The 24,953-nt window shown below is 39.6% G+C and overlaps 1 protein-coding gene across 1 annotated transcript in view; it reads right to left on the reverse strand.

Annotated features, from left to right (window-relative positions):
* Positions 1–1,189: 1,189 nt before the first annotated feature.
* ELAVL2 (ELAV like RNA binding protein 2) overlaps positions 1,190–24,953 on the reverse strand; it is a 71,234-nt gene continuing 47,470 nt past the window's right edge. Inside the window, exons 4-7 of the mRNA XM_046664876.1 lie at positions 12,784–12,937; positions 9,445–9,670; positions 2,089–2,127; positions 1,190–1,517 (exon numbers count right to left, since the gene is read on the reverse strand). Coding sequence (XP_046520832.1) covers positions 1,190–1,517; positions 2,089–2,127; positions 9,445–9,670; positions 12,784–12,937 — 747 coding nt within the window. The remainder of the gene's footprint in view (positions 1,518–2,088; positions 2,128–9,444; positions 9,671–12,783; positions 12,938–24,953) is intronic.

The raw sequence follows: 24,953 nt of genomic DNA on the forward strand, positions 1-24,953 counted from the left end.
AACTCAGATCACTTTTGCCGATTTGCTGCAGTACAAATCCTGTGCAACATCTTTTTTCCTTAAGACAAAACAATTCTTCAAACAATACTGCAAGTACATCACTAAACACCATGAGCTCTATCTGAAGGGATTTCTTTAGGAAGAACAGATTTTTTTTCCCCCATCTCTTGGTAATTTAAATTTCTTGCCTGCTCTTATATATTCTTTTGTAAATTTTTTTTTATTTGTTTCAAAATCACAAATCAATGTGAGCCACCTATCACATAATAACCAGGATGATCAGACGCTCCACTGGTGATTACAAAAACGAAACCAGCAGTGTTTCCCCCATGGATTCTACTCCTTTCATACAAAGATCTCAAAAGTATTTTCTACATCATAAATCTTTCTAAATTTTCCAACCGCTGCAAATTTCCTGGTAAATTTTAAAAGCTCACTAGGTGTCATATGAAGAGATTTCTCAAAGTATTCAAGTCAAAATATTTGTTCCAGGACCAGTAAAAAGTTTCTCCAAATTTTCTTTTTTATAAAAATAGATGCTTTTTTTAAACCCACATCAAAGAGGCTCTTATCTCTTTGGCAAGGTACTGCTTTACGAAAAGTTCTCCGCTATTCTTACAATAAGCGTTTATAATGTAGCCCCCCCTTCCCCAACCCAAATCATAATTACAAAATAAATACTGTTTTTAACTTCATAAATAAAAATGTAAACTTCAAAATACTTTTCTTAGACATAACAGCAACGCTTTAAATGTAAACCAAACACAAAGCTAATCAGAAAAAGAAAAAAAAGGGGGAAAAAAAAAAGACACAACCAACTGAAGAATTACAACACAAAGCCTCAAGATTTACTCACAGGTTCAAGGCAGTTATGTAAAAAGAAAAGAAATGTCTTCCCTTAGCTGAAACACTTTAAAAGGTCCACCTTCTTCAAAGAAGGCAATAGAATGCAATGTGACAGGTAAAAACCCTGTACCTCTTGTCCATATTCAAACATAAAAGATATTTAAGAAGTTTTAATTCAAATACTAGCAATAAAAAATCTCACATATTTCTTAGGATGCTAAGTAGTCGTTTTATCCCCATCTCAACACTGACTTACAAAGACATTTACTAATGTATAAAGTTTCTCTTAACTTGCCTTTGTTGTATAGTTTTCATATATAAATGGACTGAGGACAAGAGCTCATTAGGCTTTGTGCGTTTTGTTTGTCTTAAAGGAGACCTGCAGTACTCTGTCTCCCAGACGGTATCCATTGAGGCTAGCTATCGCCATGGCGGCCTCATCATAGTTTGTCATAGTCACAAATCCAAAACCTTTGCATTTATTGGTGTTAAAGTCACGGATGACCTTCACGTTGGTGACAGCTCCAAAAGGCCCAAACATTTGCCACAGGATACTCTCATCTGCGTCAGGAGCCAGGTTGTACACAAAAATACACCACCCTGTTCCTGGGTGCCCAGGGATATTAATTCCAGCCAAACTGGTCATTCCATCAATGGTCATTGGAGAAAACCTACTAAACAAAATAGGAAACACACACACACACATACACACACACAACAGAAACAGAGGTTGGTTACAGCAATGGACTTTTTTCTTTTCCCTTTCCCATCCCAAGAGTTTCAGTAACTCCCCTCCCCCAACAGATACATACAACGATTGATGTTTCAACCAAAGTCTGTGTGTCTTGCAGTGACATGCTATACTGTCAAGGTATTACCAAGTTATGAAATGGCCATTATATGCTAGATTGAATAATATCCAGAATAGCAAAGAAATATATTGGGAACTGGCTTCATGAATTAAGCAGAATTGGGGTCGGGGGGAAACCAACACATACATAAACATGCTATAACGTCGCAATGCAATATAAAACAAACGATGGATTTTTTTAAAGACCAGGTGGCATCCAGTGGTATAAAAATACTCCTTGAGTCAACCGTGCTTCACAAAGCAGCTTTTCATTAGGTTGTACATGCAAAAGAAAACCCAACACAAATTTATGAAGGGTGTCACTCCCCAAATCAAAGAAACGAGTCAAAATTATGGGAGGGATTATGAGTATCATGAACCTCTATCATTACCTCTTTACTCCATAAGCCATATTGAGCAGATTGTCCAACCTGCAAAACACACATTTAGCAAACTTCAGTTTTAATTTTTCCCCTTGATGTTCATGAAAGATGGGTTTGTTACTGCCATCTTCCAAGGGGATATCTGTGTATTTATTAATTGTAGGTGAAGTCTCAAAACATTGGGTCTTTTCACTTTCCGGAGAGAACGGGTACCCACTGCCATAACACTAGCTCATTTGATGTATACAGTTTACACAAGGGTCGGTGCCATGAGGGGAAACGCTGGTGGCCATCCAAGGAAACCATCCAGAGAGGAAACATGGAGGCTCTGGAATTGTTAATGTTTGGGTTCTCACCTTTTGCCAGGCAAGTTCTGCATGCTCCACGGGCACCCACGTGGATTTATGCTAGTTTTAATTGTCCTAACTCTACTGGTTCCTGAGTACACGAAAGGCACACAGATTAAGTGACTTGCCCAAGACCACACAGGGCTAATAAACAGTGGCATCAATATTCAAACTCTGCAGGTAACAGAATGCCATGAATTTCTCTTCAACCTCCCAACTTCGAAGGACTTTGATTTCTTAGAACGAAAGTGATGTTATCACAGGTAGAAAGACCTTTACAGACCATCTAGGCTAAACCTCCCACTCCTCAACGTGCTCAGCTAATCTCCTAAGAAAGAAAGACGAAGACTCGCTGCTCCAGCGAGCAACAAGCGAGCCGTTCTGCCCGAGCCTGATGCTTATTGTGGCTATGCTACCAGAAGCGCAGCCTCACTCAAGGGCTAGGAAGCCAGGGAGAGACCAACCAATCAACCAACTTGAGCTGCTCTTAAAATTTTTACAAGAAAGCAGTTGGGGGTGGGTGGGTACACTTTAAAACTCTCCACCCTTTTCCTATTTCAAAAGTTAAACTGACTTTATAGTACTTGATGCTTCTTGCTTTATCAGTATCAAAGAGACCATTCTGATGTTCCAAATGTCCACGATGTGTACCAATTAATCACACGCATTTAGAGGAGGTAGGCATAACTTCATACATTGCCTCTTTAACCATCCTCAACTGCCACCATGTTCTACACTCTCCAAATAAGACCCTGGATCAGGGGAACAATTTTTTTCCTTTTTTTAAAAACCTGTGAGAGGTAAGTTCTAAAAATGTTTCCATCTTATTGTCTAACCTATGGCCTCAAGTGAGGCTCGAGCACACAAGAGAAAGCAACTCCTTCTAGTTTTATAACAGCCAAAAAACCTCTCTCTCTGGTCTTTCAGAATTGGAAAAAGAATCTTCACCCATTCCTGTTCCTAATCACCCCTGGGCATTTTGTGTGTTTTGTAAAAACGGAAAGAAAGAACTGAGCTGATGTAATGTAAAGCGTAAGGAAATGGAACAAATCACAATGACAAAGGATCCTCATCCGTGTGTGTCTTGTGCCACCACCCTCTTGGGAGCAGGGACATGTTCACTCCTCACTGTATCACTAAGCGTGGAGCGCGGGCCTGGATCACTGCAGGTTTGCAGAAAGTACACTGACCGCACAAAAGCAATGGGGTTACCGACATTATCCTCAACTACTTCATCCTGAATGAAGACTATCAGGAGGGCTGGTGGGGGAGCCTGTCTGCACACGCACAGGAGAAATCACATGTGTGGAAAACATACACAGGTGGGAGGGCTTTGTTTTCTGCAGAGATGATGAGTATCGTCAGAGACACCATGTCTTTATACTCCAAAATAAAGGCCACAAATACCAGAAATAAAGATGCATACTAATTACTATCACTAACCATAAAATAACCTGACACGGATAATTTCCTAACATTGCTGGAATGGTCAAATACAGCATGCATGAGGCATACCACTCCTGGAGAACAGAACAGCATATTGAGGTCTCCTTCCACAGTGCTGAAAGCCCAGAGGCGGAGGCACCTCACTGATTCACTCAAAAGAGTTACATCATCTCTGCCCATTAATCAGGCCCAGGTAGTGACTGTCACACTCTGCCACCACCAGCTCAGGACACCAATCAAAAGTCCAGAGATAGAATCTCCTAAGCAAGTTTTCAGTATTTTCAAGAGAGGGTGGAAACCAAAACTGCCCTCGAGTGAATCCCCTGCATTAAGGAAGAGACATCTCATTCCCCACTCTCCATCCCAGGAACTCCAGGCAGGGGCCTAGGATGTTTATACGAGGATCTCTGAGATCCCTCTCAATGGGTCTCTCATTTGCCCTACCTATGAAATCCTGCATCATACTGTGATCCTGACCACTGATTTCTTCACTCAACACCCTCTTCAGGAAAAATTCAGTCCTTAGGAATTTAAGCCAAGTTATCTGGCTCTTATCTCAACCTTCCCCGCTCCCTCTTCTTCCTCTCCCCACTTGCCCACCAATGAGGAGTGCGGGAAGAACACGGGACCTAAGAAACAGGACCTAAGCAATGCTGAAAACCAGTGCCTGCACGCAGCTGGCCAGCAGCTTTCCCCACTCTCTCAGCACCACATCCCTACGTTTCTCACGGGAGGTGACAGAAGGCAGCGAGCGCTCCATGTAGGCACCACGGACCCCAAGCCTGTAGCAGTCAGAAAACTGTAAACTAGGCTTTTACGAAAGAAAACGCTGCAGCGTGCACTGTCTAGTTTATACTTAGCTCAGACACAAGGCCCACTATTACTCTCCAGAACTATACATCTTTGCTGGGTCTGTCCAGGGCTCAAGGACAGCCACCTTTTATATGTGGCCATTTAAAAAGGGAAGCCAATTTTTAATGGGGACCAAGTTAGTAGCCTCCAGAATGATCCAGGGGGTGTGCATGATGGTGCACTGCAGGGTGGCAAGTAAATATCCAAGTATCTATTAAATACATATTTTTAAACTTTAAAAATAAAGTAAGTACTCTTTACTCATATTTCATCAGTGCACTGCACCCAGTACACCCACTCAGCCCTCACGCATCACATCCTTTCCTGAGGGGAGACTGAGTGGTCCCCAAAGGGAGAGGGAGAATCTCACCTGTTCTTTAGCTTGGACATAATCCACTTCACAAACAACATGTTATGTGGATTTGGTGGATTAGATGGGGAAACCTAGCTTTAATTAAAATACTCCTCAAAGAAGAGGTAGCTTCAAAAAAGACTACTGCAATAATAATAATAACAATAAGCAGCAGCAGACTGAGGATGACACAGTAAGGGAAGCCCAACTAAATACGGGAGAGCTGATTATTTCTCCTACTCCCAGTACAAGCTACATTACCAGGTTAGACACAAGACAATCCAACACGTCTCACATGAAGTCAGACAAATTCCAAATTATCAAGATCATAATTTTACGAATCTTGCTTTAAGGGTCTATTATTTACTAAGATATTAGGTAAATAAAATATGAAGCCAGTCAGCATGATAACTAGCAAGACATCTGATGCATTGTTTACTTCATCTTTATCCTATCTTTATTTTCTAAGTTTGATTAGGGTTTATGAGTGAAAGAATGTAACAGCACAAGCCCATGTGCATATAATCTATGCAAATATATCTACTGGGGATATGCATACAGTTTTCTATCAATAGAAACACAACTCAGACTATAACTAGGCAATATTTTGAACAGAACCATATATGAGGTAGAGTATTCCCATTTCAAAGCTAGATATTTCCAAGCAGAGAATAAAAAGAAAAGTACCTGCCTAGTTTCCAAGAAATTTAGCTGACAGACTATGGGAGGGCCCACATGCAAGTAAAAGGGGAAATGTAAAGTCAATTAAAGTCAGAAATAAAAATATAAAGACAGATTAGTAATGAGTAAGACAAAAAAAAAACCCTGAACTCTGTAAATAATGGTTCTCAAAGACTCTCCAAAGAATCTCCAAGTTCTGCTTTGAAGTTAAACCACAAGAAGATCATCAAGTTACCCCCTTATCCAACTAGATGGTATCGTCTGTCTTCTAAGAGAGGGAAAAAAACTATTCAGGAAGATTGATACCAATTTCTCCCAAAAGGAAAGTGGAATACTGCAACCAGCACACGCCTTCAACGCAACTCAAGTGCTGATTTAAAAGGTTCCTTTAATGCATAAAGGCTTAGAGAAGCAGGCACACAGGCCATTAGACTACATCACATTCAATAAAATTAAAGCTGCTCCAAAAGAAGAGAGATGAAAAAATTTGGTTGAAAATTTAATTCAGATCCCATGTCCCAAGAATATACTTAAGGGGCTTGAATTACACTATCCATCCAAATAAATAAGGCTGGTCTTATTTTGAAAACCATAGTCAATTAAATAAGCATATTAGATCAGCAGTGCTCACGTTAAAAGAATTCTCTTTCTAATTTTTCCTATGGCTTGACAGTCATAAACCTCACAACCCCACTTTTAAACTTAACCCTTATTACGTAGATTTTAATTTTTTGAACCTTAAGCGATATGATGCACTTGTCGAATGTTACAAGTATCCTTGACTATTATTATAATACTTATAACTTGTATTCTCCAGTCTCTCTCAACTCCCAAGGTACTATGACAATATAAAAACACACAGTGAGAAATTTTCTAAGTGTCTGCTGGAAGGTGACAAACTCAAAGCTCAGAGCATCAGGACACAGATACTAGGGACAAAAATATGTGTGTGATGATCTAGACCTGAACTAGAGAGGAGCAAAATACCAACGAAATAAGCAAGTCCTCAATTCAAGAGTCTTTATGAGGTGAGAGAAGAAGATTCAACCTTAATTCTACAGGAGGGGAAAAAAAAAAAAGAAAGTAATGACAGCCAAGTTTTTATAGATATTACAGAAAAGCCACCAAATATACAACAGGTTAAACCTGAACTCTAGGAATAAGGCTCTCAATTTCTTCTAAAACTCAATCTAGACCAAACATGGTCACCAAGCTCAAAGACTAGTTCACAATTTATTATCTGGACAGAGATTATAGAAGAAATGAGAAGTGAGGTGATAGAGATAAGAATTACGCATCTGAAAAAATAACAAAAATCTTTCCCTATTTTCTGAAACCAAGTTTCTCTGAAAACAGACAACTCTCATTCCCTTTTTCTAAAATTTCTTTTTATAGGAGTCAAAAAAGGAAGAATTTCCAAGGTAATAAGATAGGAAACTAAAAGATAAAAACAAAGAATGGGCAGAAGATATTTAAAAAGATACTGAATTTGATCATCTGAACATCCTGTAAAGCTTTATCAAACTCCAAGTAAAAAGCACAGGGCATGTAGGGAGGGGGCTCGGTGGGGCTGAGGAGAGAGACAGCAGTTTTCCACAGCCTAGTATCTGAGTCACCGACAGGACCCGCCATCTCAACAATCAGGCCTTCTCCTGAATATCCTGTCATTTCAGTCCTCTCGCCCAATCTTCCTCAGAATGCAATCTTGATTCTAAGAACACAGTTTTAGTTAATAACTACCATAAAACAAAACCCAGAGTTTAAATTGGAAAACACCAAAAATAACTAACAATTTAAACAAATACAGCTGTCTACTAACATCAAACATTTTATACTTTCACAGTGTTCAAATCAACTAGTAAGTTTCAAAGAAGAATTTTCCTCCAGCTAAGCTCAAAATTCTTTTTGAGGCCCTAGAAAGGTCTGAAGTTAACTGAAGGGGCTGCCCAGGAAACACCTCTGAAATTCCTTCAAGATTGTCTGTGCTAAATTTGCAAAACAAATATTATCCACTTAAGATGCCACAGAGGGAACCTATGTGCAAAGCTAAGAAATGGCTTTGTGAGATTTCTTTCTCCATCAAGCAGCCCCACACAACTCTCCTTCCAGCCCAATTGCCACTACCATCCACCAGAGTCAAAGGTGGTAGTGTTTGCTTTTTTTCCCTTGAAAAGTAAAGCAGAAAGTGAAGTGAACACAAGGCTCAACCAACTGGGTACCCAGTCATCCAGTGGCAAATGGAGCCTTCTGACAGTACCCACCTTCTCCCAGGGCAAAAGCCACACTAAGAAGGAACTGAACATGCGTTTACAGCAAATGTTTTTCTCCTACCTCAGGTGACATAATTATTTTAAAAGGAGCTATTTCACCGATTTTATCCCCCTCTTTTCAGCACTCTAAATACCCCAATGAAAAAATGCACATGATTTAAGCTCGAAACATTTAACGCCTTATTAAGCTACATTTATAATTATATTTTTGGGAATTAACTATTCTGCCCCAGTAAGGAAAGAAAGAAAATTGATATGAATTCGTGATAAAAAAAAATTTGCATGGGGGTTACATGGTATTATGGCTACAGTATACCATATGGTCAAAAAGGATATTAAAAAATGTTCTCGAAAATAAAAACTGAGTGACTCTGCTTATGAAACCAGAAGTTCTCTGTTTAACTTAAGTCACCATTCTTCTCACATGGAGATAAGGGATGTTTTCTAAATGATTCTTGTTTTGGTTGTTGTTACCCCGGGATGAGAATAAAATTTAAAAAATTGGAGTATTTATATGTGTCTAGGAGACAGAACATCGTCTTTGGGCTAAAGATGCATGGTCATTCTATGGACTACACAGGGGTCTGAAAACTACCACCCACAGGCCAAATCCAGGCTGCCATCTGTTTCTGTACAGCACAGGAGCTAAGAATGGTTTTTACATTTTTAAGGAGTTATTTAAAAAAAAAAAAAAGACATACATGCAGCAGAGACTGTGACCCACAAAGCCTAAAACACTTACTATCTGGCCCATTACAGAGAAGGTTTGCCAACCCCTGACTACAAGAAATAAAGGTTTTAAAAGGGAAAAGGGACCCTTTATAGAAACAACGTATTCACATAGGTTTTATATCCTTAGTGGTGCACGTATCCTAAAACAAAGTAACTGAAAGAGCTTGACCTAAAAACCGAAATGGGAGAATCAAATCTTATCAAGATAAAAACTAAAAAGAAAGGAATTGGAAGCACTAGAAATAGAGAAGAACCCAGCAATCGGCAGGGTGGGGTTTCTCAGCCTCGGCACTGCTGACGTTTGGGGCTGGCTGATCTGCTCTTGTGGGGGCTACAGTGTTCACTGTAGGATGTTTAGCAGCATCCCTGGCCTCCATCCTGCCAGTAGCAGCCCCCACCCAAGTTATGCCAACATAAATGTCTCCAGACACTGCCAAATGTCCCAATGGGCAAAATCATCCCCGACTGAGAATCACTGCTGTAGGTTACTGTCCTTTTGTCCTCATCTTCAATACTAGCAAATGACACTACTCTCCAATAGGTTTTCTTTGTGCTCATAAGAAGGAAAAACAACAACAATGACAATAATAATAGCAAACCAGAGATCCTGTCAATAAAAGTACTAGACAGTGAACCTGAGAGTTCTGAGTTTAGCAGCTGGGCAGAAGCCCCCAGTCAGACTTACCTAAAACGCTGTGCCTGCTGAGCTAGTGGTCCTGGATACCTTCTGTTTGGAGACTGGTACAGCTGGGAGAGGATGGCCTGATTGGTTTTTTGGCTTGGATTATTAGCAAACTTTACAGTGATTGGCTCTGTGGCACCAGGAGGTTTCTGGCCATTTAGGCCTTTGATAGCTTCTTCTGCCTCAATCCGCTTGTCAAATCGAATAAACCCTACACCCCTTGATATGCCTATGGTAGATTTGGGTAAGGATTTGGGAAAGAGGGAGTGGAAGGAGAGAGGAGGGAGAGAAGAAAGGATAAATTAATTTTTCCTTCTCAAGAACATGCTTTCCCCCACATATAACATCTGCCACAAAATCACACGAGGAAAGTTTGACCTCAGTAATTTGGTGTAGACTCTCGATTTTACATACATTTTTTCAATGCATGAAGTCACCTATACAATTTGAATACCCACTATCGCAGGCCTACCAGTAAGCCAAGACGAAGAGAAAGCACACAAGCATGCCCGTGTTTCCTCTCCCCCGCTTCTTCTCTCCCTCCCAGACACTCACTCTCCTTAATGATGCCAACGGCATGCCTGAGTTCTAGTTTTCACATCAGGCTACTGGACAAACAGCTCAGAAACGAAAGGCACAGTCTCTCCCTTTCTTGTAATAAGGAGAAGAGAACCAGGCATTTGCTAAAAATGCATGCACAGTGGCAGAAAGATATATTTCAGCCAAATTTTTAGATAATAAAATTCTACTTAATAATATTATACAGGATACCGGTCCTCTAAGGAAAATTTCTGAAGAGGCTTTTCTGGTTCCCTGAAACTCCTCTACTGCTGTTAACTGGCTATACTTTATTAGAGAAACAACATTACATGAGAAAAAGAGGTAAAAGAAGACCTAGGTTTTAAATAAATAAAATGAAGTCTCCAAGCTTGCTGGCTTTAGCAGCATGACTCCCGAGGATGAACGCCATTCCCCGTCTCATGCTCTCCCTGCTTTAAAGCAGAGGAATGGCCAGACACCTGCCCTGCTTTTGAGCAATGGCAGAGGGAAACCCAACTCCTTCCAGTGAACTAGCTTAAGCAGGCTAGTGGGGGCGGCCAGCGCCGGCCATCAGGAGATAAAGCAGTTGCAGGGAAACACGTTCTTGGCAAGCAAACTGGTACTAGCAGTACCAGCGTGGGACTAGTAGCTAGAAAAGTCTAGATGACTCAGAGTATGTCATTGAAGAAAACAATGAGAGGTTATTGAGAAAGATAGGCTGAGAAAACGCACCAGACCATCACGATTTATAGGAACTTTGAAAAGGAATGGAGGTCCACTTGCTTTACAGTTAATATTGTGTAAGTTCAATGGTTCAGAATTTTATTCTAAGGTAGACAAGGCATTTTTCCCACATACGCTTATCTCATTTTACCTTTGCTACTGCAGCCATATCCGTTGCATGTTATTATCACCTAATGGCTGAATAACAAAACTGTAGCATTTTTCAGTTCAAGTAAAGTGAATAATTTCACCTTAAAAGCCGTCTGTATAAAGATGAAATGGTGAAATGGCAGCAAATACATCCTTTCAGTTACCTATGCTCCTCTTAAGAATTAATAATCCCTAGGACTTAACTGTTCCATGAGGAAAGCATTAGCTTAGCAATGAAATGGCCTTTGCACAGGCTGAGTCACCTAAACCCGTGGTCCTCAAAGTTGAGCATGCATCAGAATAACCTGAAGGGCTTGGTAAAATGCCCACCCTCAGAGTTTAATTCATTAGGTTCTGGGTGGGACCCAAGAATTTGCATTTCTAACAAGGTTCCAGGAGGATGCTGATGCTGCAGATGCAGGACCATACTTGAGAACCCCTGACTAAACCAGGAGATGGCGAGGTACATCCACCTGTGAGCCTGTGTACTCAGGATGGACGTGCAGTTATGATACGGGTTTTCTGTATCACAGGGGAAATCTATTCTCAATCACCAAGTCCTCATTAAGAATGAATGAATTAAAAAGCATGAATGGCATGAACAAAATAAAAGGGTTTTTTTTTTTTTTGGTTTAAACAAATTTATCTCAATTGCTACGCCTGGATTTCTATTTAACCCCATTAGCAGTCTGTAGGAAACAACACATTGTGATAGAATGCATAAGGATTATGAAATGCAGCTAACAAGCAAAGACTATATTCTTATATAGCCTCACTTGACTAAATTTTCTCCAAACAGCAAAACCCATAGGCCATTCACCTAAGCAGGTATAGGTCGTAGGTCTCTCTCTACCCAGAACTCTAAGGATGGTGATTCCTATGAAGCCAATTAACAGCACAGAGGGGCATAACATGGGCTGCTTCTGATCAAATTCAGATCAGTGAAATTGATCTTACTTGAAGAATTAAAAACTTGGCCTGATTTTATTGTGGTTAACCCACTGCTTAAAAGAAAAAAAAAATCAGACATTGTAACACCAGCTACAACACCACTGTATCTCCAGTGATATTACCATTATTAGAAAGAGAAAGAGAAACAGAGAGTAAAAGAGAGAAAGAAAGAAGAGAAGAAAATCTATTTTTTCCCCAAACCCACAAAATCTTAATGTGACTGCTTGAGTATATGACACTACAGATGATTTTTCTTCCTCCTCCTTACCATGTCTACTTTCAATGTTTTAAAACAAATAAGAATTGCTATTATAATAGAAAAGCATACCTATACTTTATTTTAAAAATCCTTAATCAAATCTATCTTGCTAGATCTCTTTAACTAAAAGTTTTGGCAGAGCTCCCTCACATAAAAAAGTTTTAATAAACATATTATTCTTCCTGTTTCAGGTTGGTTAAAAGTTATATTAGGCTATAACAAAATTTTAACATTCAGAATTCCAAACTCTTACACATGCCTGTACAACACAGTAAGGACCGGGAAATCCTCCTGAATAATCACCAGTGTAGACATAGCATAACCCCCCCTTGGAGAACTAGCTGCATATGGCTGTGTTAAACTATGATTTTTACAAAAATAAGATTTTTTATCAGCACTTTATAAGAAGGACGGGGGCTTCTGTCACGCAGCAGCTTGGAAACGAAGATTACAGCATCTGTAAATTCATTACAAGCCATAAAAACAGGCTTCGAACCTGCACCTTCAGGGTGGAGATGACTCAGGCCCACTCACTCCACTCCACAGTCTACTTTTATCCATGCATATTTATGAACAATTCCAGCAGAAAATTGCATTTTCTGGCCCACATATACCTTTGATGTGTTCTAGAGGCAAGACTGCTGCATGGGAAGGGAGAAAACTCCACAATCTGCTGGTCAGAATGTGTAAAAGATTGTCCAGAGCAGCTGGCTACTTACCAGTGACCTGGTCAACAAGAATACGAGAAGTAATAATGCGTCCATATTGTGAAAAAAGCTGTTCCAACTCCTTCTGGGTCATTGTTTTCGGAAGTCCGCTGACATACAAATTTGCATCTCTGATAGAAGCTGAACTTGGGCGAGCATAGGAAACCTGGAAAAGGGAAATAAAATTAAATGTATACGCCCACTCAGTTACCTCCCTTCAGAAACTCAAAGACTGCCTAAAGTTAGTTGGCAGCTTTTCCATAAGGAGCATACAACAAACATTGAAGTTAAAGCAATTCTGGCATTAACTGTTTTAGTCATTTCTGGAGAAATTCTCAACAAATGAGAAATGCCATTCCTCTGGGTGGAAAGAAGAGAGTATTTACCCTAGGTTTATAAGTCTTCAAAACAGACCAGTAGAACACATGGTCCAAGACAATTCACAGTAGTAAGTTGTCCTCAATGGGGTCAACCTCCCAAAGGAGGGATTCAGGCTCAATCAAATGATTAAGCTTAAGGACTCAACTCAGCCAACACATCTTTGCAACCTGTTTTCAAGCCTCTCCCATCTCTGGGTGTGCCACATTTCTAAAAGATTTATCCTATCATCAGTAAGTGTGCCCTTTTGACTTAATTCAAAATAGCTTTCCATTACCCCTAAATTCTCAGAAATTTAAATATGTAAAGGAGCTATATCCCCTGTTATCTTCTATTGTTTTCTTGTCCACAAGTCTTTTTAACCTTGATTTTCAAAAGTTCTTAAGCCTCTTTATTGACCTTACCTGCCATTTTATGCATCCTTTCATAAAGCTTCCTATCTTTGACATATAGTATCTAAACTTCTTCAAGGATGGCAGACAAATAAGTCCATGTGTATTTGTTTATAACCAACCTTTATGTAAGCTCTGTGAGGTGAGGAGGCAACCACAGCTGTCTCTCATCACCGTATCCTCCTCCATATCCTGGCATGTCACAGATGCCAGAATATTTGCTGAGTAAAGCCAATCTAATACCCCATTGATCCTGTGTGTCCACAACAGCTTACCGGACCAATGCACTCAAGGGACAGTTCATCAAGTCACCTACATCTTGCCAAGATTGTAATCGATGGCTCTTTGCCTAAAACCTCTCTCTGCCAATTTTTAGATACCTCTGAGTCTCACTTGCTATTCCTGACTGCAGCCCCTTTAGTTGAACTGTAAGCTCTCTGGACTAACAAACTCTAAGGACAGATATACCCCCAATCACAACATACTCCCCACCCCATCTTTCAGATCATTCATAGAAACGGTCAATCAGTCTAGCTCTGGGATTGATTTGCTGGAGTACCAGGATATGATAACTTCTCCCTGTTCATGTCATCCAGTAGCATCCACCTTTAATCTAATTCAATGCTTATCACAAAAACAAAACAACAAAAACACCTTTTCAATTTAAATAGCTTTTGGTATTTGGTATGAAACACCAAATATTTTCTCCATGGTTTAAATTATGCTCACAGCTCTCTGTGTTATCACTTTTTTTTTTTTGCTCTCCAGAAAAAAAAAAGCCAGTTTTTATACTACTTTATAAAGGTCTTGCTATCTTTCACCCCTGCCAACAGTGTTAACATTTAATACTCTCATCCTTTATCCAATAAGTTTGCTCATTAACAACTGAAAATACACCTGTTGTTCCAAAGGCTATATTTTAAAGTCACATTAGCACTGTCCTATCCCAGAGACACAAGGAATTCGGAACCGTGGTGGAGAGAAGATAGACAACTATTCACATATTCTTTTTTCTTAATGCCTAAATACTTAAGAACCATGAATATTGGGGAACTGAAATGTAAGTGAAAAATAAAAAATGAAGGATAATTCCAAAAGAATTCAAATGGAGTCTAGTCTTGGGACTACTATGAACTGACAAAAACATAAAGCAAACGCAAATGAATCACATATGCATTCAGTGATGCGAATACACGAATACCCAATTTCTTAAGTACAATTCTCAACTGTCTGGGTAAGCTAGAAATCACACCACTTGGACTCCCTTCGAGTCTAGGGCTCCAGGGCTTTATTTCAGTGGCAGGGAGCTCTCAGCAAGCCAGCTGTTAGTCTGCTCCAATCACGCACGGGATGGAAGAGCCCCTATGTGGGGAGCCGCTTCCCAGGGGCAACAAAGCATCTCTACATTCTGCAAGGTGGGAGGCTAACTCGAAAGGACTGAGGTACAGGCAGGACAGGCAGGCAGCCTCCCTGTGAGCTCCAGCAGGGCAGGAGGCCGTGTGACAGCGTTAACAGTGACATCCCTCTAACCAGTGTGCCTGGACTCAAAACCAGGTCGAATCCATTAAGGGTTCTGTGAACTTGGACAAGTTCTTTAAGTCTATTACCACATAACTGTACTTTCTTGGAATAGTTATTAGGAATAATTAATAATGGCTAATCCACATAAAATGCTTAGCACAGAGCCTAAAACCCTAGGTGACTACATCATAAGTACTATTTACCTTGAAATGCATCTGAGAATGTAAAGATCCAGACCATTAAAGTTGAGAGTAACCTGAGTCTCTTACTGTGTTCCAGAATAATTTACGCATGCAGTGACATTCACTGCTTTGTACATTTCAGAGGAGTGTGGGTGGAGTGTTTTAAAAGTAATCCTAAAATATATTTAGGAAAACGGGCCTATATTTAATGCTTATATAAAAGCTCTGAAAACATACTTGGGTCAGTTATGTTATCTGCTTTTTTTTCCCTTCAGTGTCTGGTCTCCAGTTCACGTTGCATCATTAATTCCCAGCCTGCATGGACTCTCTTTTCTTATTTTCTGTATTCTTGACGCTCTGGCATTTAGGGCCTTGAGCCTGGAGAGACTGCCCCTCCTCGGGATAGCTCATTTCTAGAGATAGTAAATGACTCCCCTGTGAGCATGTCCTTAATATACAAACCAACCAATCCAGAGCCCACATCTCTATCTCCTTCATCCAACTCACACACTAAGCCAATATTCCCCCTGCCCTAAATCACTCCAGGCCCAGGTAGCAGACAACCAGGGACCACCCCTATAGCCAAGAGCTCTCCAAAATTATTCAAACTATGCAATGCCAAACTCACCCAGTATATCTACCCTGCCTCACCCTTCCCTTCCCACTACAACCCAAAGAAAGGCTCTGCTGCGGACCACACTCTGCTCTCCCCGCTGCCCCCTGACCATCTCTGGTGCTTCCCCATGTGGCCCTGCATGGCATATTGTGCTTCCTGTTACTATAGATCTGTAAGTATAAACTTCTTCCTTTGTAACAATCATTTCCATGTCTGCACATCTTACCATATCTGATTAAAACAACTCTCAGGTACATTTGTAGAACACAGCCACAGTAAAAGGGCTCCAAGAACCAATAACAAAGCTTCTGAGAACAGTATATTTCAGTAACTTTGTCAAATAACTGGTTCCCATCACCACAGGCAGGATAGAGGGGACTAAACTGTGTATCAACTCATGGTGGTAACAAATAATATTTCTATTTAATTTATACTTAGGGTCTTATGGGACTTCACCATTTGCAAGGCATTTTCAAATATAATCATTTTGTTTGTGCCTCACAACAACCTATGTATAAAATACATTAGTATTTTATGGCCAGGAAAATAGGTAGAGACAAGGTAAATAGCATGCCTACAGTTATATACAACAAGTGTTGAATTCTGGATCCAAATTCTGATCTTCTGGCCCCACATTCTTGTCTCCTTGTCCAGTTTTCTTGCCACAATACCACACTACAGCGTATCAGTGCACTTGTTCTGAGAGTTTGGAAAAACGAAATGAATCTTGGTCATTTCTTACACACACACACACAGTGAAATTGAGCAGAGAGAGCAGAAAACAGGACGGCATGAGAAATTATCGTTAAAAGTTATTTTATTTTCCATCAGTAATTTTTAAAAAGTAACTTTTCCCAAGGAAGGACGAATGGCCACTAATTGCTATTAACTAGAGAAACTGCACATCATAATTAGGATTTTGAAATTCATTTCATTACTTTCTAATTCTTAGAATGCAATTAAATGAGAAATGTACCACCACCACCCCCACACCCGCCCACTTCCAGGAAATAAAGGGGAGAGCACCCACCCTCCTCCCAGACCAACTGCCATGTCTCCCTCCTAAATCTTTATTGTTTCTTGGGATTAAAGCAGCCTCTTTCCCATGCTCTATCAAGGATTTCATTGTCAGCAACATCCTCCCTCCTTTCCAGGAAAAGGAAAACATTTCTTCTTTTTCTTCCACCTCAAAGGACTATAAGCAGAAAATGTACTCAGACCAAAGTAGCAAGAAGACTTGCAGTGGGATACGGACCTGTACTCTGGAGATTCAAATCAGTTTCCAGACCAAATTTTGAATCTGGCAAATATCAGCAATTCTCCCTTCTGATGTTTTGGTGGATTTGGAGCTCATACTGGTGCCTCGCTCTAAAATTCACCTAGAGAATCATTCTTGGGCTATCTGAAACCTCAAAGCGTTAAGTCTATCTTTATGGTTCCTTCAAGACTAAAATCCCTTGGAGAAGACCCAAGAGATGGTTTTGTTCAATGGCAAATTCTCTATTAGAAATAATTCAATACAATGAACCTCCGGCATGTGTCCCAGTGGGGTCAAAACAGCTACTTCTTTCACCAAGTGCAAGCTGCTCTCCAATCTACATTTGGTGGATTAATAGATGGGTTTAGATTTTAAATTTTCACTGCCATTTAAACAGGTGAATATTTAATGCCTGAGGAGCAAGGTTATGAAATGTCAAAACTACTAAGTGAAGGATCTAATTTAAGAGGCAGCCAGAAAGTCTGCAATTTAAATATTTAAAGACGATACAGGAAGTACAACACCGAACACCAATCTACTCCAAAGATAGCAATTTAAAACTCAGGTTATTCTGGAATTTCTCACAACCCTACGAGTGATATAATAAACAAAGACAAGGAATAGTAAGATTCCTTGAGAGAAGAGGAAGGGAGGCAGTCAGAAGTACCAGGCAAATACATGCTCCACCCAAAGGCTTCTCAAACTGTTCTTCATAAATGAGATCAGACTGGACAAAACAGAGATAAAAACAGACTTATCAAAGTAATTAGGTCTCAAAAACGGAATGGTTTGAGACACAGCATATTCTTTGTAATTAAAAACTCATTTCTTCATCAGCAATTAAAACTAATTATACATTAAACGTTCAAGGACAAGTAACACATAAACTACGAATGGACTATCAAAATATACAGAATTAAAAGCAACAAAAAATATCTCATGGCTAAGAATTGGTACTTTATTACATGTACATAGTAAGGTTTAAAATCCCAGTACATCACTTTCAATAAAAGTCCAAATGCTTTTGTCCAAAAACTCAACCGTTCTCAATTCTGATTAATCAACGGAAAGATCAGTGACAGTGGACATTAATACCAACAGATTAAAGTGATAAGGTCTATAAACGAACAAAGCACTTCCTTCTCTATTAAACTAAGGACATCTGAAAAATCTCCCACTGGCAAGATCACCACTGAACAACTTCTATCACTTGTCAATTACTGACCCAGGACTACAAACACTAAACCTGAAAATGAGATACGTGCCACTTCAGACTTTTGAAAAGCTCCATTCGATCTCTTCAGCTGAAAGGAGTAGAAGAGCTCATAGTTATGCCTATTTAAACAGTGTTAATTGCCGTTCATATCAAAAAATGGAGTCGTGATGGCACTCTCTGAAAAATGACACTATCACTAAACAAAAATTAGTTCTGGGTCTGGTAGGCAGGAGCAAAGGTTTTGTGACATTATCAAGGCTTTGTAGACAGGTAGCTATCCTGCACCCTCCAAAAGAGCTCAGAAGTAAAGTAGACAAAGATGTGATTTCTAACCACAGTTCAGGCCACACGCCTCAAAATTCACCTAAAAGGAAACAGTGTACTTTGATCTACTTCTAAATGCAAAACCCTACCAGGAAGAGGTCTCAGACACACATCAAAGCATATACACATCACAGCCCAAGATGAGGTTTTGCATAAGGACGGACATGTATCATGAAGGGTTGCAAATGAGTAAACCTGAGAGAACAAAGCACCTGGAAATAAGTCCGTGAGAAATTAAAGATTAGCTGTAGCAAAGGTGTTAGAGCCGAAACGATAATCACGCCTAACAGGAAGGCTTAGAAAAGGTATTATAGATTAGAGCAGTTACCTTTAAGAGGGAGTTCAAGACACAGAATTGAGAAAACTACATCAGTGGAAAATACATATGGAATCTCAAATTGTATTGATACTGGATTTGTTGAATGTTTCAAGTCTATATAAAAATTGTTTTAATTTAAATGAGAAGTTCAGAGATACCAGGGGATACATTTGATTGTTTTATTCTCTGCTTAAAATCCCTCAAGGACTCCCTAATGCTTTAAGATTCATTTCAAATTTCTTAGCCCTTTATGCTCAGGACGCTGACTACCTTCTCTATACAAACACACACAACCCACAATAGTTTCCCAAAGCTTCCCGCTCTCTCACTTCCCTGTGTTAGCATAGGCTGCTCTTTCCACTCATCCAAATTTTGGTCATTTCAGACTCTGCATGGGCATCACCCAGTTCCTAAAGTCACCTCTCATCCAACCTCTCCACTCTAGTCTGGGTTAGTACTTCCTACCTGTCCCCACACTGCATTCTATGCCTTGTTCTCTTAGATACTAAACAAACCAAGACGTACTCATCTGCTACCCTGTCTTGTGACTGGCTTAACTCCTTGAAATAAGAAACCTTACCTCTATCCCACTTTGTACACCCTAGTACCTACCATACATTTTTTGTAATAAGATGATTTATAATCACACACTAATTGGAAAGACGAACTTTGAAATTTTGTAAAGCTGAGGGGCCATAATCCACTTTGTAATATACCAAAAATCCTACATGACAGTCCTTTGTGTACAGACTAGACTGTAGATTCCATTAAACATTTAAAAAATAAAGTTTCCTTTAGCAAATTGGGGATTCAAATCCCTAGAGGCCATAAAATCTCTGACAGAATAATATGTCGCTGGGGGGAAGGGGTCTTAATTCTGGAGCAGAAAGAGAATATAAAAATCATTTAGTCCAATCTCTTTATATTTAGAAAAGAGGGAGACCGAGGCACACAAAGGCGAAGTGAATTGCCCAAAGCCACAGAGCTGGGTGTAAGATTCAGAGGTCCTGACTCTTCGTCAAGGGGTTTTCCATTATACCATTGGCTGCACCGCACAGTCTGAAATCATGCAAGTTTCTAGTGAAACGATGGTTATCGAGAGGGTGACCAGACATCTACAAGGAGGCACCCAAAGAGATACACAAGAAGGTAAGAACTTTAGGTTTTGCTAGATTTTTTCTTATATACACATAAGGAAACATGAAATACATCAAAATAAGTCATCCCCTTAGGACAGTTACTGTATCTCTTCTACTACTAATGCTTGAGAATTATTTAGGAGATGTTTGAGAAAAATCTATCATTGGGGTGGGTGGAGAGGAGGGGAGTTGAAGGGAGAAAAACCAAACTAAGAATCCTGAGACTCATGCTTTGCACCAATTAAATTAAAATGAACCTACAATAGTCAGAATCTTTTAGGTATTAAACATGCCTGCTTTTTGTGGTTTAATTACAGACCATTTAACAGAAAGGGAAAATAGCAACCGGTTTTTTTTACACTAGAGAGACTTCCCAGCTTCACATCATGTTCAAGTTTTAGTGCAACTTCATTAAATAAAATTCCAGGCAGTTGATTCTCAACCAAACTAAAGATGAAGCGAAGAAGAAGTAATGTCATAAGCATAAGTGATCATATAAGGCATTGTTAAAAATAATACTGAAACTACTGAATAGCCACATAAAAAGAAAAATATGCTGGTTGTAAGGTTTGTACAACCAATTATACACTGGGGACAACCAATTAGATTTCCTTTTTCAGGGTCAGCCCTGTGGCCTAGTGGTTAAGTTCGGCATGCTCCGCATTGGTGGCCTAGGTTCAGATCCTGGGTGTGGACCTACACATCACTCATCAAGCCATGCTGTGGCAGCAACCAGCATACAAAACAGAGGAAGACTGGCACAGATATTAGCTCAAGGCAAATCCTCCTCAGCAAAAAAAAAAACAAAAAAAAATTTCCTTTTTCACGTCTTAAACTCAGCCTCTGAAAAACTACATTGAGCAGAGTTTATTAAACGCGACCCAAAACAGTCTCATTCATGTGTATCAATTAAATGAGAGTCCACAGAGGCTGTCCTGACACACATCTTTATTTCTGATTCCAGTATCACAGTGGGCAGATCCTCTCCGCCCTTTTATCGTTGCTTCTGCTTGGCTGTAGCACACAGTTGGTTCAACCAGGTCTCTTGTGCTGGTGAAGGCAAACAGGGAGTCCACGGTAAAGATATTCTTGAAATGCAACTTTGAAAGCCCACAAAAGCTTTCAAAATTCCCCAAGATCTCTGCATGCAAAGAATTTAACAAAAAATAAAACACAAGGTATGTGAAGCAGCAGGGTGGGTGGCTGAATCAAGTCCACTACTGCAGTGGTGGATCCGTCATCCCAGGGTCTGAGCAGCAATCTGTCAATCAAAAGGTTCCCAACTCCATTTCCAACCCAGCACCTTCACCTGGCGCATTAAAATTTTAGAAAGGGATTACACTAAAGAGGCATTAAAATAAAGAAAAAAACGATGGGAGTTTCAGCTGTAACGAAGAGTCCATTGCTATCCTCTCTGCATTAGGAATTTTACAGTCGTGGTTAAGAAAACTGACTCCCTTACTTTTAACATTAAAAATGAGAAATGAGCCTGTATCTACTTGGCCATATAATCTTCGGAAACGTTAAGTGAACATGAATTGGCTGGAATTGAAGCAAACATGAGTCAGTTTATTACTAGGTCAAAAACCTTATAAAAGACAGAAGAGAATGCATTATTTCTGGTGAAGTTCTGGCCACAACAGAGCATACTGCAAACTAGTGGCACAAAATTAATGCTTGTAGTAGAGCCCTCCAAAGTTAAGGAGTGAATACATAGGGCACGGAGTCCCAAAGAGCTAGGCCCAAGTTTTGGCTCTGTCACTTACCAGTTATATAATTCAGAAATAATTTCCTTAGGTCCCTGGAAGCCTCTATTTCTTCTTCTGTAATCTGATGTTAATGATAGTCCTTACTCATAAAGAACTTACAAGGATTAAATGGAATAATAAAACTATTAGCACAGAGCTGGAGAACCATAATTTAATGGTTTCATTATACAACACATATATCATTTCATATATATAAAATCATAGCAAAACACATAATGATAGCCCTCAACACTTACTAAGTGCTTACAATGTGCCAGGCACTGTTCTGGGTATGTTACATAAAGTAACTCAATTGATCTTTACATGAGTGTACGAATTGGGTATTATCAGCATTCTCAATTTATGGAAGAAAAACTCAAATATTACTATTATCTCTGAGATTTCATAAATAGACACAGAGTGGACTTTGCACAAGGAAGACGTATGCACTTTAACAGCAAAACAGTCCCAAGATTAAACAAATAAGGCTTCTTCCAAATCCACGGCAGTTATTATAGATATTCTTATATTAATTATTACAATAGTACAGTACAATTTGTAATTACATACTCGTAATTACACTATTACAAGTATTCTGTGAGACAACAGCAGACAAGCGTGTCAGAAAGCCTGAGGCTGCTGAAGGCAGGAGGAAAAGGCTTTCTTACTGTCACACAGAGGGCCAACACCCAGCATCTTTATGGGCTGACAGAAAAGGCCAACTTCATTTTATTTCTTCAATCAAACTACCACACTTTAAATCCTCCCATTTCCTCAGTCTCTCTCATAGCAATCTCTTACAGCCTGAAGTGAGATGCAAAATGAGGAACAGAGGATACTTTTTTGGGAGATGGTGGCAGAAATGATAAATAGACTCCAATGGAACAGCACCTAACTTCAGATTAGGGTTTACATGTATGTTTCTGAATGTCGGATGGTCTACAAGTCACCATGCAACCGGCACCTAATGACTCAATGTGACTTCACAGCATAAAAAAACACTAAGGAGGCTACACTAGCAGGTAGTAATGTAAATTTTTCATTTTAGACACTTTCACTAAATATAGTATGAGAGCGTTAGAGAGACTTACAGAAAAAGGGAAATCTCAGTACTTAGTGCCCAATACTCAGGTATGTTCAACCCTGCCAGAGCCTCAAACCCTCCTACCAGGGTAACAGTACTGCAATGCACTTACATAGCTTTTATATTATCAGACTTTAAGCTCCTAGAGGGTTGAAACTAATTCTTGTATGTATGCCTATTTTATAGCCTCAGCCACCAAGCCGACACTCTGGAATCTGCTGAGTGAATCTATTCCATGGCCTCCTGCAGGGGCTATTTCTGAAGCACCTCTCAGGCAAGATGATTAGAAGGTGTGATGCTTGTCCAAACAATCTGGCTTTTTATGCTTCGCTGGAAACTACACAAGTTAAATTGTCTTATAGAAAAACAGATGTACTCATCCAATTCTTAGAAAGTCATTCTCCAGTAATGGCTTCTTAAGTATTCTTTCAAGGTTCTGAAACTTGATCAGATGCAATCTCCAACAAGAGCCAGACTCTCAAGATACCTGTCACAACTTTACCTTCAAAAATAAACTTAAAACATAATTTATGTAGCATCTAAGCATCTAGTATATCTAAGGCACTGTAGAGAGATTAAAATGCTGAGTTAGAAAGTCAAACCTAAAGAAGGACCATACACTACCCAGTATAAGTAAACTGGAGCTGTTTAAGATTAAAAGCCAACTAGTACTGGTTTGCAACGTGTGGAAAAAGCACAGGATTCTCAACAAGCCAATTTCGGTAGATGACATGTCCTAGGGCTTTCACACAGTCCTGCATCTACGGAGACAGATGAGAGACAAGACACAGGCTGATGGATATTTTGTGGAAAATCTCACATAAAGGGATAACAATAGTTAAATCTTCACTTATTGTAGAAAAGAAAAAGCAGGTGGCAGTTTTATACATCCTTCATTTGACCGTATCTTCAATGAATAGTAATGCCTGCCAAGAAGTGACAGAGTTTCACTTTTAATTTCACCTAAATTGTGAATTTTCCCATCTTGGAGCACACAGAGCAGGTCTATTTCCTGTAAGCAATATACAGAAAGTTCCTCACTCAGAAATTATAAACAAAAGCATAATGGGGCCAGCCTGGTGGCATAGTGGTTAAGTTCACGTACTCCACTTTGGCGGCCTGGGGTTTGCAGGTTCAGATCCCGAGCGTGGACCTACACACCACTCATCAAGCCATGCTGTGGCGGTATCCCACATACAAAGTAGAGGAAGGACTGGCACAGATGTTAGCTTAAGGACAATGTTCTTCAAGCAAAAAAAAGAGGAAAATGGGTACAGATGTTAGCTCCGGGCCAGTCTTCCTCATCAAAAAAAAAAAAAAAAAAAGCATAAGTGTTCTGTGAGGTGCTCTGAAGACAAAGATGCCTGCTGTCAGAGAGTAGACCACCAAATAGGAGAGAAAGGTAATGTGCAGTACAAAAGAAAGGCTTTTAGGGACAAATAAAATTTCATAAATAATGAGAGTGGTGTACAGGAGTATAGGCACAGAGTGACCCAAAGCACGAGATGACAATTAGACTTGCATACTTAAGGAGGAAGAGCCCAGCTGAGCCAGGAGACAAATTTCTGTAGGACAATGACAACACTAAAGCTAGGACACATTCTAGAGCTCTTAAATGTCAAGGTGAAACTTCTATGACCAGGGGAGTGACAGAGTACAGAAATGCATATGTGCATGTCACATATATATACAACATAGAGAGAGTTTTCTAATCATAACCTAGGTGAGGAGAATAGTCAAAATCAAAATCTTCACTAAAAAAGGATAAAGGTAAACTATGGAGCTAGGCTTAATCAAATCTTCCTACCAACCATTTCTGTAGAAGGTTATTATTTGATAGAATAAGTACACTTTATAGTTTTCAGATGTTAAATTTCTTCCAAAAAGTATGCGTCACATAAAGGCCCCTGTGTCTTTGAATTAGACATTCCTTCACAGAACACCTTTCTTCTTTCTCTGCCTGATAAACTCTACTTTGTAAAACCCTATGGCCTCTGAAACCCCT

This window comes from Equus quagga, chromosome 6 (assembly GCF_021613505.1).
Source record: "Equus quagga isolate Etosha38 chromosome 6, UCLA_HA_Equagga_1.0, whole genome shotgun sequence".
NCBI lineage: Eukaryota > Metazoa > Chordata > Mammalia > Perissodactyla > Equidae > Equus > Equus quagga.